Source organism: Streptopelia decaocto (assembly GCF_964273445.1).
Source record: "Streptopelia decaocto genome assembly, chromosome: 4".
Taxonomy (NCBI): Eukaryota; Metazoa; Chordata; class Aves; order Columbiformes; family Columbidae; genus Streptopelia; species Streptopelia decaocto.
The window spans coordinates 61483783-61503077 of NC_138658.1; the positions used below are offsets into that span (position 1 = coordinate 61483783).

General features: G+C 38.5%; 1 protein-coding gene across 3 annotated transcripts in view; it reads left to right on the top strand.

Annotated features, from left to right (window-relative positions):
- The window catches only part of FAM184B (family with sequence similarity 184 member B), a 44539-nt gene that overhangs the window by 11010 nt on the left and 14234 nt on the right, over window positions 1-19295 (top strand). For all 3 annotated transcript variants that reach the window (XM_082051419.1, XM_082051420.1, XM_082051421.1), the window contains exons 2-3: window positions 5409-6173; window positions 16973-17083. In XM_082051419.1, the coding sequence (XP_081907545.1) occupies window positions 5409-6173; window positions 16973-17083 (876 nt within the window). The remainder of the gene's footprint in view (window positions 1-5408; window positions 6174-16972; window positions 17084-19295) is intronic.

Here is a 19295-nt window from a genome sequence, read left to right on the forward strand (position 1 = left end):
AAGCTGTCTCATATTATCTTCCTACCTGCGCCTCTTTCAGAGTTGGAGAGTCATAGTTTATTGTGTTATTTCTTGCATGGAAGCTTTTATCATGATTGGTTATTCTTATTGCTTTTTAGTATACCTTTTTTTAGTTCAGTTAGACTCTGCTTGAGCCAGAGGGGAACCATAACTTCATGGTGTATCCAAGATGTGGGTGAATCATAGACTTATGGTTGTGATATAGAAAGGTGTTTTCATTTGTTCTGCGTTTGTTGCTTAGAAGTCCTGGTATCTAGCTGACTGCTGTCTTCATTGTGTATTTTATAGCTCCAAGATTTATTTCCTTAGCAATTTCAGATTCTGTCAGTGTGTATAGAAAATTTAGATTTACTCCTTTAAAGGACTTTATATCACATTTATCTACACTGAACTTTGTGTCTTTTTACCACTGTTTTTGTGAGGTTCTTTAGCAACTCCTAGAGTCAACTATCACTTTATATTGATTTTAAAATTCTCAAAATTTTAATGGATGTATTCAGTAGGATAGCTGTACAGTCCTCTGGAGACTATTTGTGACATCTTCTAAAAACTGACTTCTCTCTGAGAATAACTGCATATTATTAGGATGAGAAAACTGCAAAGCAACTGAAATCTCATAGAATACTGTGCTTTTCTTTTTAAAAAGTGTATAAGGAATAAACTGGGAAGAAAAAAGACATAACCTTTTTGTAAACATAGCAGTGGCAGAGGATCTGTGAAACTTTCACACATATTCCCACTATTGAATTTGCTTACAGCAGCAAAGAACTTAACAGTGCCTGCAGTAGCAGAAACTGGTATTATTAATTCATGGATACCTGAGTGTTTTGATGGTTTCTTTTCATAATTAGCAAAGTATGTAGAACATATAAATATTTTTTAATTTTTAAAAATTCCTTTATCAGAATTTCCCCTGCAAACCACAGGAAAGTAAGAATTCAGTCGAACCTGTAGAACGCTTTAGCCTGGATTAGGAAGAAACAGGCCTCATTTTATCTGTGGTTATCACAGATGTACATCAAAGGCAAAACCTGCAATAAACATTATGTTTTAAATAAAGTATAATATTTGTCACCATAGAAAGATGTATTTGTTTGAGAAAATCTGTTTCACCCTGGGCTCTAATTAAATACATGATTCTACAGCTTATATTTACAAGATTTCCAAATTCTACTGTATTTAAAGTAAGGAAGTACTTTGAAAAACTGGAACCAAGTGAGACTTTACTTGATTAATTTGTTTTTTTACTGCATTTATTGTAATATTGGACAATGTTGCTTTATCATAATCTGTAACAAAATTTTAAAATATATTTTGGATGGATAAAATTTCAGATAAATATCTAGAATCATCAAGAAAAAAACAACAACAACAACGTTGAAAGCACTGAACATATGTCTGCAATTTTAGTCTCCTTAAAGATCTTTAAAAATCTGGGATGTAATGAAACATCTTCACAAAATTGATAGTTAATTCAGCAAATGAATTCTGCACCAGTGTATTTAGATTTGGTTAATGAGATGCATTAGCTTATATTTTCAAAGCATAGCAGATATCAGATTTCAGGGATATAAATTTATCAAGCTCTCCTATAAGTTTTAGATACATAACAAAAACCGGCCAGCTAAATTATCAGTGAAATATGTGGAAATAAGGCCTTTTTATTCCTTCTATTGATACAGAATTTTTGACTTCACTTCTGCACTAAAAATTCACATGGACTATAATGACCTTGAAATGGACAGAGGGCATAGATTAAAATGTGGCTTGTGTCAAACAAATCTTCTGTTTCTTGCATGTTATCTATCTGAAACAGCTTAATAAGATGGATTTGAACTCATCCACGACTGTAAAAGTCAAAGATTTATGGAGGTATTTGAGATCTTAAGGAGTTATGCAAGAATTTAACCAATAGGTGAACAGAAAGGACTCTGAAATCAAACAGTTTTGCCTTTCTGCTTATCTAAATATATGTGTGTGTGTGTTGATTTACTTAATTGATGAATAAGCATAATCTTTTAAGGTATTTTAATCTAGTTCTGTTTTTTAATAGAAAAAATTGCCTAATTTAATTTTTACTGAAAAATAAGGTGATCCTCTCTGACAGCATTTGAATACAGCTTAACCTGATGAATACACTCAGGATGAATTTGATTCACTGCAGGGAGAACAAAGAATTAGAAATATATTTCATGTAAATGTCATGCTGACTGATTTTATTCATTCCAGTTTTTAATTCCATGCAAAATCTACAGAAAATAATAGTGGTTTTAATATTTAAGTTTTGCAAAATTATTTCAAAGTTATGGAGAAAATATAAGATACAGCTTGAATCAGGAACTGTAAACAAAAGGTTTATAACAACATACTGTAGGGGGACAGATGCTACAAAGATCTGGGTTAGAGCTTGCAGTATTTGACATATAATTAATGATTTGGAAGTAAAATTAAACAACATATTAAAATTAACAGATTATATTAATTCAAAGGGAATAATAAACATCTAAACTAGATGGAAAGAAAAAAGGAATACAGATGGAAGACAAAATAAACTGTATTCAGTTTGGAAAAAAGCTTTTTGTTTTCTTTGTAACTTTAGATTCTGAAACACTTTGAGATGTTTGGAGTGCCAATTTTTCAAGGCTTCTCTCATGTAAATGGTTAAATGGGTAATGTTATCAACAGCTGCAGAAACTATTTGAATGCGTAAGATTATTCTTGTGGTTTCAGGAAGCCACAGAGAACACAAGGAGAGATATGAGACTTAGTTCATGAGGTTATCATATGGTACAGCAGTATCATTCAGTTGAAATCAGCACAGGTGTAAAAGTGGATCAGCACTGTAGCTACTCATTGCCCAGGCCTGTACCTTAATTAAAAGACATACTTCCTTATTCAGTGTTAGAAAGAACGAAAGGTACATATTAAATTATTAATTTAAAAGTTGTGGTAGTTGGTTTTATTTTCTAATCTGTATAGTCATAGTAACAGAGGGGGCTAGAAATACAGAACCTTTTTTTTAAATAACTGAACTTACTTTTAATAATTCCTCTGTCCTTGCTTTAGAGGAGACCCTGGCATGTTGAGATGCCTCACACTGCTCTGGTCTGTGTGGGAAGTAGGCAAGACAGAATTCATAGAAACCAATTCACCTACTAGTGTGAAGATAAGATACTGCTGCTACTGGTGGGAGAGAAGTGATGCAGTCACCTGGCCTAGACGAGCCTCCAGCAAGTTAATTAGCAATCAAAATTTGTCTCCCTCCCTGCTGTGGTTAGGGTGCTCTCCAGCCCTCCACTGCAGGGCTTGTTCTCATTGTGTTGTTGTTGTTTTTTGGGGTTTTTTTTAGCACTTTCTCCATCATTAAGGATTTGACCCACTAGCTCAGGCCTGAAGGAAGAACACTTATGACCTTTTACCTTTCTTCAATTTTTCTTATCATACTCACTACTCACCTTCCATTCCAAACTGTCTCACTTCTCATTCAGCTAGTAAAGAAACCTGCTAGAACTGGGGTTTTTTCATTATGATAGTCAAGTTCCGCCAAGAGTAGTGTTTAACACTGCTGTAGGAAGATATAACAGTCTTTTTTAGTTTGAACACTTCAGCTTTGTCTTCACTGATTAGGTGCAGCTGAGTGTTTTTTGTTATTTTACATCACCATAAAGAAAAGGAGGAGAGAAATGCCATTTAGATTTACAACATTTGGAGAATAAAGTAGGACTAATAAGATGTATTCATATTCAATGCACTGTTAATGTTCATGTGTGTACTAGTGTTTTTACCAACCTGTCATAATGCTCAGTACCATGTTTCCCAATACACTCCTGGAGAACTCTAAGGAGGCAGTAGCCATTGGTATTACGCTAGTAACACAAAAGCTAGTGTAGAGCTCTTTTCATTTGAAGGCAATGCTGTCTGTATTGTCAAACTGATCAATTTTAGAGCTGCTTTAGAAAAGCTCTTTATCGACACAATTATTAAGAGGTTTATACCACATTAGCCAGCAGAATATACACTTGCAAAGAACAGATGCTGAAATAAATTTTCAGTATTTTTCCTTCCAGCACATGAAGTCCCAGATTCATCTCACATAAGTCCAGTCTCTTAAATGAGGTATCTCAATAGGAATATAGTAGCTATATTTGGTAGGGAGTGAAAGGCATGTGTGAGGGGCTTAAATTTCATAAAGTACAGAGCAGCAGCCCTCTAAAATTAAATCTCTTAAGAAGGTTAAGATACTGAGGAATCAGTTTCAGCACCCGGGCTTGAAGATTAAATTTAAGGACATGCATTTTCAAGTAAAAATTCTTCATTGTGTTTCTAGTCACTCTTGAACAGAAGTGTCAGAATAATAGAGCAGGGAGGCCGGTTTCTCCCCTTCTTGTATATAACTACGCTAAGATGGTGGTGATGATCTAATGCTTAGTGGAATTTGGGATCCCAAATTCCACCATCAGCCTGAACACAAAATATTATGACACAGGCAGTGCTGATTTACTAGATAAATTAATCATTAAGAGTGGAAGTCTTTGAGTCACGAAGGCTGGATGTTCATCTCTGTTTTCTAGTGGAACAAAACGCAGAAATGTGATCATCAACATCTGACCTAGTTAATCGAAGTGTTGCCCAAACTAATTACTGGTCATTCTAAACCCATGGGAAAAATTAATCTTGTCTTTGAAATTTTTATGTCCCTTTCCTGAACAGTTAAGAAATGTTCATAGGACGATTTTAGTGGGGAGAAGGAATCTGCTTGGTAACCTGCAACTGTTTCTGTTTCAAAGGAAAAATGGTTAAAAGTAACAGAGAAGAATTAACAGCATGTAATCTAAAGCCCAAAAATATACATATTTAAATGCAGACAATTACTTTGTGCCTGCTTGGCTTCTGGAATATGATGCTGTTACTCTCTTTTGTCACATATTTATCTAGAAATTTGTCCCATTTAACCCCATTGCCTGAACACTTCTCAGAATCAGGCCAAAAGGTTCTTGCAGTCAAGTAATACCTATATTGAAATGCTGACCAAGCTAATTTGTGAGGCACATGGCTTCCAGGAGTGCATCTTCAGTGATGGTTTAGTTTGAGTCAGGAGTGAAAAATTGAATCCTCCTTACAAACTTTCCTTTCATTTACATCACAGAGTGATTTTGGTCCACATGAACTGAACATCAGGGCTTCAGTTTTCACTCTACAGATCTGCCACTAGTGGTCTCCAGCACCTGCTAATGCTAAAGGCAACGTGGCAGGTAGTCCTGCTCTGAAGGCTGGGTCTACAAACACGGACTCAGTTAGCATTTAACCCCGTGATAAATATGGTAACTGAATTCATGACTACCGTTTACAAGATACTTTAATTTCCTATTATTTTTCTTGTTCTATAGGTGATATATGCCCTGAACATTAAGAATGATGAACATGAGGCTGTTATGCAGGCTCTGAGAGAGGCTCATGAAGAAGAAATTCAGCACATTCTTGCTGAGACAAGGGAAACGATTATCCAGTGTAAAAGCAAAGCAGAAGAAGAACGATTGCTGAGAAAACGTATTCAGGCCCTTGAAATTGCAGTAGAACAACACAAGAGACTAAAGGAAGAAGCTTTGGCAGAGTTAACGTTGTGCAAGAAGCAGGTAGAAGAGAGGGAGCTGAGAACAGAAGCAAAACAAGCACAGATGGGCCTTTCTACAGACATGGTAGATACCAATGCAGATTTTGAAAACAAACTTCTACATTTAAATCAGGAGTCTGATGGACTGCTAAATAAATGCAAAGGATCTAGGAGAGAAAACCTAGATAAAAGAGTAGTTTCAGATGAAAAATACAGCCTGGAAGGACAAGCTTTAATAAATGAGATGGAAAACCTGAAGAGGGAGAATCAGAAAGTAACTGAAGAATGTACTCAGAAAACAAGCAAACTACAAGCCTCTTATGAGAGAGAAAAAGAGGATTTGAAAAATGCTCTGCGGCAAACTGTGATAGAAACAAAGGATAATTCTCAGGAAAGAGAAGTGGAGCAATGGAAGAGCTCAGAGGCTGAGGAAGTTGTTTTGCTGCATCAGGTAAAGAAGCTGGAGGCAGACCTAGAGGAGAAAAGCCAGAAGATAAATGAGAGGAAGAAGCATTCCCAGAAGCTAAAGGAGAGAATACAGGTAGAGTATGAGACTGTTATCCCTGTCTTTACCTATAAAAGTGCAAATTATCAATGTTTCAAAATTCAGACATGGAGGGATCTTGTAAATATCTTATTGAATCAAATAATTTGTAAGCACTAAAGTAGTTTTAGAGGCTTAGAAGAGAAATAGGGGGGATATAGTGCTGAGAGTTTTATAGAAAGAGTTAAGATGATGAGTAACCCATTAGAAGTCTTCGACCACTAGACTTTGTATTCCCTGAAGGAGGGGTGAGGTAAAATTTGTCTGTTGACTGAGTAGAGCTTTACCTTTCCTGCCCAGAAACGTGAAGACAACAGCAAGGAGGCACTACTGCTAGCAGTGAGTGTTTATGGAGTACGTGCTCTTTTTCCTTTGCAGTTGCCAACAGCTCTGTGCGTGGATATGAACACAGTTAGATGAGAGATCTGAACTGGCAGATTAGGAATCAAGTGTTTTGTATTGTATGACTCTTGCAACAGGGGCTTGTACCAAGTGACATTTAATGAAGTATGCTTTACACCTGTGAAGTTTTATGTGCTGAGTCTTGAGACTTTCACTGTTAGTTCTCACCTCACACTGTGCTTGTCTTACCCTAGCTGATGTGTATCTCATACATTTGCAACACAGCTCTGCAGCCCCTTTCTGCTTAATTGCATCACGTGTCAGATGCCTTGGCATGTCATGGGCAATCTGCCAACCAGCTGCATTTGGTACATAAGGTCAGGGTGTGGGAGAAACACTGATGAACTGTGCTGAAGCTGAAGAACCCAGCCATGCTCTGTGCTCAACAGTTCTACTCACTTCTATGGTCCTTCCTGACACATAAACTCACCTACCAGACCTGTCCCCAGCCATATGACAGCAATCTTGCATATTAGATAAGAAAACACCTTGAATATCTAGACTTGGCGTATTTCAGAATGACAATATTTGTTTCCTGATCAGAAATAATATTTTGCCCCTAGGGTGAAATCAGTGTGCTCAGCTCGCTTCCTGAAATGCCTATACACCAATGTGCGCATCATGGGGAAAAAGCAGGAGTTAGAAACCTGTGTTCAGTCAGGAGATTATGATCTGGTGGCAATTACAGAGACATGGTGGGACAGCTCACATGACTGGAATGTGGTCATGGATGGCTATGTCCTTCTCAGGAAAGACAGCCCAGCCAGGCGTGGTGGTGGAGTTGCCCTTTACATGAGAGAACAACTACCATGTATTGAGTACTGTCCAGGCACGGATGAGGAGCAAGTTGAAAGTCTGTGGGTGAGAATTAAGAGGCAGGCTGGCAGGGGTGATACTGTTGTGGGCGTCTGTTACAGGCCACCAGATCAGGGTGAGGAAGTTGATGAGGCCTTCTACAGGCAGCTGAGAGAGGCCTCACAGTCACAGGCCCTGGTTGTTGTGGGGGATTTTAAGTTCCCTGATGTTTGCTGGAAGGACTACTCAGCCAGCCAGCAACAGTCCAGGAGGTTCCTCCAGTGCATTGACGATAACTTTCTGTTGCAAATGGTGGAGGAGCCGACTAGGAGAGGTGCACTGCTGGACCTCATCCTCACTAACAAGGAGGGTTGAGGGCTGCCTTGGTTGCAGCGACCATGAAATGGTGGAGTTCAGAATGTTGTGTGGCAGGAACAGAGTAGCAAGCAGAATTGCAGCCCTGGACTTCAGCAGGACGAACTTTGGCCTTTTCAAACAATTGCTAGGGGAAATCCCATGGGCAAGGCTGCTTGAAGGTAAAAGGGCCCAAGATAGTTGGTTAGCATTCAGGGCTTGCTTCTACCAAGCTCAAGATCAGAGCATCCTGACACGTAGGAAGTCAAGGAAGGGAGCCAGGAGACCTGCGTGGTTAAACAGGGAACTGCTGGGTAAGCTCAAGTGGAAGAAGAGAGTTTACAGATCATGGAGGGAGGGGCTGGCCACTTGGGATGTTGTCAGAGTGTGTAGGGAGGCAACTAGGAAAGCTAAGGCCTCCTTAGAATTAAACCTGGTGAGAGGGGTCAAGGACAACAGAAAGTGCTTTTTCAAATACATGGCAGATAAAGCTAACACCAGAGGCACTGTAGGCCCACTGATGAATGGGGTGGATGCCCTGGTGACAGAAGATACAGAGAAGGCAGAGTTACTGAATGCCTTCTTTGTATCTGTCTACTCTGCCGGAGGCTGTCCTGGGGAGCCCCGTACCGCTGAGGCTCCAGAGGCAGTCAGGGCAATGGAGGAGTCTGCCTTGGTTGATGAGGACTGAGTTAGGGAGCAATTAAGCAATCTGGACATCCATAAATCCATGGGTCTGGATGGGATGCACCTGTGGGTGCTGAGGGAGCTGGCTGAGGTCATTGCTGGACCACTCCCCATCATCTTTGCAAAGGCTTGGGAAACGGGAGAGGTGCCTGAGGACTGGAGGAAAGCAAATGTCACTCCAGTCTTCAAAAAGGGGAAGAAGGAGGATCCGGGTAACTATAGACAGGTCAGCTGCACCTCCATCCCTGGGAAGGTGCTGGAACAACTGATCCTTGGTACTATCTCAAGGCATATCAAGGGTAAGAAGGTCATTAGGGGCAGTCAGCATGGCTTCACCAAGGGGAAGTCGTGCTTGACCAACCTCATAGCCTTTTATGAAGACATAACGAGGTGGATAGATGATGGCAGAGTGATGGATGTGGTCTACCTTGACTTCAGTAAAGCAACTTCAGTAAAGCATTTGTCACAGTCTCCCACAGCATCCTTGCTGCTAAACTGAGGAAGCGTGGTCTGGACAATCAGGTAGTGAGGTGGACTGTGAACTGGCTGAAGGAAGGAAGCCAGAGGGTCGTGGTCAATGGGGCAGAGTCCAGTTGGAGGCCTGTATCTAGTGGAGTGCCTCAGGGGTCAGTGCTGGGGCCAGTATTATTCAATATATTCATCAATGACTTGGATGAGGGAATAGAGTGCACTGTTAGCAAGTTTGCCAATGACACCAAGCTGGGAGGAGTGGCTGACACACCAGAAGGCTGTGCTGCCATTCAGGAAGACCTGGACAGGCTGGAGAGTTGGGCGGGGAAAAATGTAATTATATATAACAGGGCAAGGGTAGAGTCTTGCATCTGGGCCCGAGCAACCCCAAGTTCCAGTATAAGTTGGGGAATGACCTATTAGAGAGCAGTGTAGGGGAAAGGGACCTGGGGGTCCTGGTGGACAGCAGGGTGACCATGAGCCAGCACTGTGCCCTTGTGGCCAAGAAGGCCAATGGCATCCTGGGGTGTATTAGAAGGGGGGTGGTTATTAGGTCAAGAGAGGTTCTCCTCCCCCTCTACTCTGCCCTGGTGAGACCACACCTGGAATATTGTGTCCACTTCTGGGCCCCTCAGTTCAAGAATGACAGGGAGGTGCTGGAGAGAGTCCAGTGCAGGGCAACAAAGATGATGGAGTGGAGCATCTCCCATATGAGGAAAGGCTGAGGGAGCTGGGTCTCTTTAGTTTGGAGAAGAGGAGACTGAAGGGTGTCCTCACTGATGTTTACAGATATATAAAGGGTGAGTGTCACGAGGGTGGAGCCAGGCTCTTCTTGGTGACAACCAATGGTAAGACAAGGGGTAATGGGTTCAAACTGGAACCCAAGAGGTTCCACTTAAATTTGAGAAGAAGCTTCTTCTCAGTGAGGGTAACAACACTGGAACAGGCTGCCCAGGGATGTTGTGGAGTCTCCTTCTCTGGAGACATTCTGGACACATTCCTGTGTAGCCTCATCTAGGTGTTCCTGCTCCAGTGAGGGGATTGGACTAGATGATCTTTTGAGGTCCCTTCCAATCCCTAACATTCTGTGATTCTGTGATTCTCTCCTTTAGAGTGAGAGAACCCCAGAATCCTCTAGAGAGGAGGGTCACCCCAGTCATCTGTGTTCCTCCAAGACAATTGTGACCCGTTTCACCATCTGCCTTCACATCTTGCCTGTCAGTGTCATTTTGCTAATGGTGAAGAGTTCTGGGCCTCTTATTTGAGCCTGTTCTGTGAGGGAGTTCAGCCTTCAATACCGTCACTGTGTTTTTGTTTCACAAGATCACAGGGTGAATTGAATACGCCTTCTGCAATGTTAAGGAGGTTTCTTTTCTCTAGGTCTCCTGTAGCAGATATTCAGGCACGGATTCCAGAAATTCTTCTTAAATAATTTATTCACAAGGGACATTGTAGAGCAGCTCAGGCTGAGTGCCTCCTGAAGAGGGACCCTCAATGAAAAAACTTTGACAATTAAACCCCCACGATCCAAGCCCCAACTCCCTATATGTCACTCCAAGCCATTGCAAAATTAGAGACTTGAGGTCTCACTGTTCTTCATCAGATCTTCATCAGGCAGCCATCAATCAAAGTCTTGACCTTCAGGTGCCATTTTGCACATGCACATGGAGAAAAATAAGTTCTTGGCAAACAAAAAATGTTTCTGTTTTGTCTTCTTTTCGATGTCTTTCTGTTCCTTTACGTATCTCCAGGGATGCAGCTCCCCTTATCTTCTAGCTTGAGGACTCTGAGGCCTATTTTTTTCTTAAAAAGGGAGAAAGTTCAAAAGTTCACAGCTTGCAGAAGTTATGCTCAGCAAACCTACTTATGCTAAGCAAATTCTATATCAGTAGTTTGCAAACAAGTTCTATAAGAAGCAGTATACTCAATAATTCAATAAGCTAAGGCAGTCTATTCCCTAACTTCAACATCATTCAGACTGCATTCTCTCAGTATGGAGATCTGTAGCAGAACAACCTCTATCTTCTGCAGAAAAGTGGGGAGGATATAATAAATGGCAGAGATGCAGATATGCCATTTTAAAAAAATGAGTTAGGGAAATCTGGAATATCTGTTTCAAAAAGGAAAAGTGTCCTGGTTCTGTAGAATTTTGAAGCAATAAAAGGGAGGAGTAAAATGGGGTACTTGAAGTAATATTCAGGAGAAATGAAGAATGGAGACACAAAAATTTATGTTCATGGCTTATTGTTCTGATTTATCGTAGAAGAAATGCAGTCTTTTAGAAATAAATAATGTAAAACATGATAGGAACTGGAAATAAGAAGGTAGTATCATTAGCAATTTAATTTCTAAATTCAGTATCAGCTGGATAAAACTGAAATATTTTCTGAGGGACATATGCTGAACTTGTACATTTCAGATCCTCTACCATCTATGAAATGAGGCTGATTTACATACCACCAGAGCATATTGCCTTGAATCTTTAAAGAGATAGCTTTAGACTAGGATAAATCTGGAAGAAGAAAGACAGGCACAATGTTATTTTCTGTTTCTTTCCATCTTAAATAAAAAAGTAGAAGTTTCTCCTTTCTAAATTGGCTATTTCTGATGCCACCATTAAATACTACATTTTTTTTTTCAGAATTCTGTGAACAATGGCAGACTGGGAAACAGAAACATTTATTTAATTAGTAATACCTCTGATCATTAGTAAATACTAGCAAAAAAAGCTATCATAAGGCTTAAAAGATAAAAGGACTGATGTTTTAAGCAAGGTGAATTTTCTGGTTTCTCCTTAGTGTAAGCCAAGAGGTTTGAGACCTTTAGATGAAAGGCATCACATTAGTCCACATTTCTTATTCCTGTGGAAGTGAGAATACAAAGGATGACAAGTCATTAAGTCTGATCTGTTCAGTCTAGTTTTGCAAGAATTTTGGCTTATGCCAGAGGTAAAAGGAACAAACTTACCTTTAAGTTTTCAGCTACGGGGAGTGTTAAATACAAGTTAGTTTTAACACACGAGGTTTTACTCAGCATTCATATAAGAACAAATGGTAATTTTGTCTGAGTGAATATTGTATTGTTATACATCAGGAAACTGAGACTAGAACCTCCAGAAGTAGAACATTAAATATGGTTCAAATTTTTGCTGTTAGTTATGGACAGACAATTCCCAGCAAAGCCTGTAGGAGCTGATTTACCTAGTCTTAGGCATCTATGTTATGTATTACATTACAAAAAATTGTAGTTCAGCAACTGCAAAAAGAAAGCCAAACTGATATTCATTACCTTTTAGCACAAGTTGTCGTGAAAGTAATGAAAGCGTATCCTTTTCCAAGGTTAGGTTCTCAGACACCTTTTAGATGGTACCTCTTGATAAGTGTTCACTTTACAATGATGCATACATCTGAGGGAATGGCTCCACATTACAAATATTCAGGCAGAAGAGACAGTTTAGGGGTATTAAACAGCAAAAAATGCATTTAAACCAGCTCTGTAGTTGAGAGATTTATATCATGGAACCATGCTTAGAAAGAAAATGACCATTTATTTCAGATGACAAAAAAAGAACATCTGTAATAAATGTAGAAGTAGTGTCATGCATATTTTAGGATTTAGAAGTATAGCTTAAGGGAACACAACAAGATATTCTTGGATCAAAAGGCATAGATCTTCCTACGCATTTTTACTAAGTGTAGCTAAAGAGAGAAATACACTTAGTAAAAATGCGTAGGAAGATTTTTGCCAGATTTCCATCTCTTGAAGTGTAGCTAAAGAGAGAAATACACTTCAAGAGATGGAAATCTGGCAAAAAGCAGGTAAGATCTTATTAATATAATTCTGAAGTATTTCCCTTGTTACTAGTCACTTGCATTGGAAATTCCACAAGTTACTTATGCTATTTGAAATGTAAATTTTTTGATACCACAGAAGATATGGACACCATATTGCAAAGCTAATAGTAAAGCAGATGAACTGAAACATCAAATAACAGGGCTGCATCAAATGACTTCTACCAAACAGAGCCAGAAAAAAAGTGGCTCTGAAGATGTGCAAGAGCTTAACCAGGTGGTTTGCTCTCAAGTATTCAAAGGCACGTCACAACAAAAGTACTGAAATAAATGTCATTTTTCTTTTAAGATTAATGGCTTTTGGGTTATTCTACAGCAGTCAATCTTGTAGGATTCCCAGATCTCTGACCTTATCCAGTGGAACACTGACTCATGTCAGGAGTTGCTGCAGTGACAGCAAAGGAACTACTGACATCCTTGAGCTAGAGCAGGGCAGAGTGTTCAACTTCGTCTGTAACCAAAACCTTGAAGAGAACAAGGTCCAAGGCAGACTTCCTCTGTTGAAGTCAAGCTGGAATATTGATTTTCTTTTTTAACTGTAGAAAACAGTTCTTCTGAAAACTATGCAGAAATAATATCAGGAATAAACTCAGTACAAAGAGGATGTATGTATCCTGAGAGTTCCCTCTGTGCAATGTCTCCCCTTAAACAATTGTCTGGCCCTCAATCTTTTCTATATTTTTTATAGAGTATCGTTACGCTAGCATTCTAGAAAATTAGACCTGGCATCAGAGACGTAACAAAAACCAAATAGTCCTTTGTATGTTTTCACAGCACTGAGGTTTGTCCTTGAGGATGCCTGTGTGGTTGGAAGTCAGTCACACACTCAAACCAGAACAGCAAAAAAACCTCCCTCCCTAGACTGCAGAAGAGGCATACAGCCCTGAATCACTGCAGTTCTACCTTGTTAACTGAAATAAAGCCAGTATTTTTCGGTGGAGTATATCCACTTAACTAGCATATTCCCTACAAAATAGACTACTGTGACCCCAGAATATACCCTGGTTTTGTCATATAGCTGCTGCTTGTAGACTATGGAAACTGTAGCGATTTAAAAAGAGGGTATGAATAAAAGACACAGAGAATTTGCTTTGTGAAGGCAAGCATCAGTCCCATAAGGAAAAGATTTGTCTGAAGGAATAGCTGTTAAAAGGGCTGTGAGATCTTGTAATGAAGCATACAAAAGAAATCAAGCCAATCTAAAACTTCATGGAAGCTGAAAGAAAAAAACGCAGAAGTTGGGAACGTTCTTCTATTTATAGATGCTCTAATTCATTTGGTTTTAATCTTATTGGTCACAGTGACATCATTTGAATTATCCTCACTGGAGGCACTTTGAATTAACATAAAATGCAAGGATTTTCTTCTTTCTACAGTCTTACTGGAGAAAAAAAAAAAAAGTAAAATTGATGTATTTCTGTGAAAACCTCCACAGGCAGGAAGGTGAATTTATCCTTGATGTGATAAACTGCCTTCTTAGCAACACTTATCTTTGCATGCTTTGCATGTGACAGTTGGAGTGATTAATATGAGGTCCATCCTGAAGAAAAAGGTAAGTGTACTCCAGTTTCTGACTCAAATTTCCATGTATTCTACATCTTATTGTGAAATACTCAAATACATTGATTTAATCAAAATTTTGCATTGTTTAGCCAGAGGATCTAATTCTGTAAAGTGTTGATAAATGGATCCAGCATGCAGGTGTTACCAATGAAATAACAACTAGTTACAAACAAATACATCCATATATATGTGCGTCCTTCAACTTTAGTCAGAAAGAATGCTTATCTTCTCATGGATCCAGACAGGTTGCCTGAGCAATACCTTCTCTCAATGTGTTTTAAGTGGCTGTGCTGTAACTTTTGTTCTCAGTGTGCATTAGCAGCTAGCTATTTGGCTTAAGAGATTCTGTACAGAATTTTGCCTTCACGAGAACTGCTGTCTGGGGTTGAATCCTTTGGCTTCAGGAAATATCAATCTGTAATGTTTCTGTGCAGTAGGAACCCAAATGTGAGCTGAGACCTGTTCAAATGAAGGAAAACCTTGAAACACGTGTTTAGTTCTAAGCACAGGCTTTAACACTTAGTGAACCTTACAACTCAGTTAATGTCCAAGTGGTTTGACGAATTTGGGTACAAACTAAGATGGAATTTAGTTTCTGTCTCCTAATGTACTTTTGTGCTTGTCAAACAGCTTCTAGACAAGAAAAAAAAAAAATAGAGCAGTTTGTAGAATTGAACAATGGGACTGTGGTCAAGTGTTTAGACTGGTCAGCTCAACTCTTTAGACCATTTTTGGTGCTAAGAATGTACTTCTACATTTTTCCCAGTTATAATGCTGCTATACCTTTCCAAGTTCAATATATCCTTGAGCATAATCAAATTGCATGCTGATAAGTTGTGAAGTCATAAAAAGCATGCGGATCCCATCGCTAAATGTTGAGCTTCATAGTACCTTCTACTGTTAAGTGTTTGTCAGAAGAATTAATGTCTGCCTATGAAACTGCTGGAGTTCATGCATTTATGCAATCTCATTTCTCAGAAAGGAACCTGTGTGAGTGAATTATTTTATCTGATTGTGAAAGTGTTCACTTTTGATCAGTATGTGAAGATGCAGTACTTCGAGGAAGGTAGTTGCACTATCAAGTATAAGCCTTATGAGAAGGACTTTGCCTTTTATATAATGTATTATTTTATCTGAATAAGCATGTACAGCTATACTTAAAATGATGCCAGGCTGAAGCTCTTTGTGTGAGTCAGATCAAATTTAAATATCAAACACTTTAGTAAAAAAAGCATAATAGTAGGCATTTATTGATTATAGGAAATAAATATTATTGTTTATAACTATTTCTTCTTAGAGATTCACATTAATTAAATCAGAAAAATCTTGAGGTAGGAGAACTTAAAATTACAGAGTTTTTCATTACTAATGCTATTTATATCCTCTGATGCAATTAAGGCCTGAAACAGCTGTTTGAGAAGTATTATGTCTGTTTTTCAGATACAAAAATTAAGATGTAGAAAAGGAAGTCAATTGGCAGAGTTGAAGTGGGAATGCAGCAAATACCTGATCTTCAGGTTTTAATCAAAAAGACCATTATATCTTCTCCTTTTCTTACAGGCAAAACTAAAGCTATTTTCTCCCTTGCAATATTCATGTCTCTATGTTTGATTTCATCCTTTAATTGCTACCTAACAGTCATCCTGTTCTTAAACTGTGAAATGCTAATATATTCTGCTTTATTTAATTATGAGTTGTAAGGAATAGTGACAGCACTATTGCCTGTGCTTCTGTTTCCTAATATTATTCTATCCTCCTAACGGTTATCACTTTCTTACTTTTTAGGTATTGTTTCTGTTATCTTGAATTCTTAAGTCATTGTGCTATACAAATACGGGTGGGGGGCTGTGAAAAGGGGCTGTACAGGATTTTTATTCTGTTTGCTCCATTTGTGGTGTCTGAAAATGTGACAGAATATTTTTTGAGTCAGCAAATTGGCATAGATAGGAAGAGCAAGCACACTAAGAAGCCTGTAGTATATATATACATAAAATATATATATATAACTTCATGACTTTTCTAGAAGTTGCACATTCAGTCTTTCTACAATAAACAATTGCTCACATTTGCTACAAACAATTGCTACAAGCTCTTGGTCACTGTCTTGAAAGGGATATTATCATTGATTTTTCAAAAGCTATTTCCAGCAATAAGATGATTGTATGGCCTTCAGTTTTATGTTATTTTTACTTCCTCACTGGGATTTTCTTTGTGGATGCTATAATTTAGCACTTCTTTTGATTCCCTTTGCCACTAACTGTCCATTAGTTAGTCATCTGGTTATTTGTATGGTCAATGTATATTTATGTTTTTTTTTCAGATCTTGTGAGTGACTCTTGCATACTAAATTATTTTTGAACACTAACACCACTCAAGACAAAACAGTCTGACTCTTCATACTGTACAGTTTTCCACCTCAGGGAAGGTTTCAGTGGAACATTAGGATTATGTGAGCCGGATTGTCTAGCACTAGTATTAGAAAGAACCAAACCATTAATCTTTCCTTGAATGAGTAATACATGAGTGACATTAAAAGACAGTAGCATGTATTACTGTGTAAACTGCTCTATTATCTAGGCTAACGTAGAAGAAATGTTCTTTCTTTTTCATGCTGCACGTTTTGTTTCAACCTTTGCATGCTATTTTTTTTTTTTTTTTTTTTTTTTACTTTAGGAGCTCCAAACACAGCTAGAGGAGTTTAAAAGAAAATCTGAGTGTGAACTAAAGCAACTAGAGAAAGAGAAAGAAGTCCTAACTGAAAAACTTCAAAACTCTTCACTTGAGGTAAACTGGGCATAAATGTAACCCAGTAATATAAGGGCTCTTCTTTTTTCCTCTCATCTGAGATTCTTGATTAGATTTTAATTGTATTTGCTGTTATAGTAATTCAAGAACACATGCAAGGACTCTAGATAGAAATAACAGAAATCACTGTACCTGAACATCTATGAATATTCTGACAAGCGTATTTATTTTTATAAATTTCATATATCACTCTTTGGAGATATACTAAGGCTTTTTGGTGAGGAGTTTGGCCATATCAGGGCTGGATGGTGGCTCTGACTGTACACAGGGCTGGTGAGATTGGAATCTTCCTTACAGCTCTTCTTGATGTTCTCATTTTTTTGTGGCTGTAAACTTGTAAAAGGGCCTGCTTGTTTGCTCCCTTGAGCAAGAGATTTGAATGGAAAAAGGGTCGATTAGATCATCATTTCTGTTCTGTCTGCTTGATGGTAAGGGTGATAAGTGAAGCAGATTGGAATGTGCGATAATTTATTATATATTAGTAGTTAGGTATGCCTCTCTCTATGTTCAGAAGATCAAGAATGAACTAGAGAAAGCATTGTGACCCCAAAGTAGCTTGGAGGATGTCATAGCTTATGTACAGTTCCCCACTCTGGTTAAACCGAAGTCAAATGCAAATCTGCAGACATGGATTAATCTGGAAATAAATACCTGAGTTGTGTTAGTATTAGATTATCCACCTGTAAAAGTTGTAATATATAGTCAGCTACAGGACAAGTGAAGCAAATTTTCCAAATTAGTACATCTACTACAATATTTATACAGGAAAGTGTCATTTTAAAAGCCATAACAGGTTGGTTAAATAATTTTCTCCAGAAGCAAAAGCAAAACCTGTACAAGACAATTATTTACCCAGGCAAAGAATGCACCTTTAAAATTTCTGACAACTGTGAATATACATTTTCTCTCTCTCAGGTGTTCTGCTTTTGTGTTGTTCATTTCTTTTTGGCAAATGCTATCTGCTTTAAAATGCTATGTATGGGATATCTCCTTCAGTGTGATCATATGAAGTTTTTGACTGTGTACATTTTGATTCTTTTATCTCATGGATAAGCTATAAAATAACTTCTTTAACAGAACTGAAATCAGTGCCCTAATGAAAAGTTGTGATGATATTAAGTGCTGCATCCATTTTTCTACCCCAAGTATATAATTGCATTTGGTACCTTTTTCAGAAGAGCAATGAAATGACTTGTGATTGTTTGTTCTGGGATATTATGGGTGAAGGGCTATGTTTTCACTATGAGAATTTGTCATCTGTTCGTTTTTTGTTTGTTTTGTTTTTTCTTTCCTGCCACGCTGGGTTTTGAGGCTCCAAGATTTTACTAAGCGAAATGAGGATATTTCCAAATATGTAAAATTCCTTCAGTCTGGTTTAAGAAAAAACAATGAACAACAGGAATTAGGTAGCTTACACTGTGGAACTGCTGAATTACAGATAGCCACTGTTGTTCTAAGTGGCTGTCTATAATTTTGATTGCTTTATATCTTCACTGATTCTAGCCAGTTTCACTTCTACCAGGTTCAGGGCAGCTTGCATGGCAACACTTCTGCAAATGTTGAAGACTTAGATCTTTCTCAGCTGGCATTTGTAGACTCTAAGTGTCCATAATAAGCTCTCTTTGAGTGTTCAAAGACAGAAAAAGGACAGATAAGCTAATGTTGGCCCCCTTTTCTTACCTGCTTCCACTTTCCCACGTGCCATTACTACTGCTTGGTGTGGTGTGTTCCAGCAATGGGAGCATGTGTTGTGGTCATTTACTGTGTAATACCTGCTTTTTCTCCAATTCATGCTGTACTAGCTGGACTAGTTCTGAGTGCAGCATGTTCTTTCACCTAAAGAGGCTAAATGCCATTTTTAGGTTTCATTACACATTTGAGCATGCCACTGTTTTCTACAGGTTCTTCTCTGAGAGAATTTCAGGTCAGTCCAACCTGTGCTGACCTACCCAGAGTGACTTCTTTGCACCTAATCCAAAACATGGGTTCTCAGAAATTAGTTGTCTTTATTCTTTTCCAAATTCCCCTAAATGTACATTTTTCTTCAAAAATAACTTACTCTATACAAAGCTGAAAATTTACCATGATATTCTGGTATCCCTGGGTAAAGCCTGAAAGTTACACCAGTTTGAGTTGTGAGGGGAAGAGTAGTGGCACGCTGCCTGATCTCCTAGTATGTATGCAGGTGGTA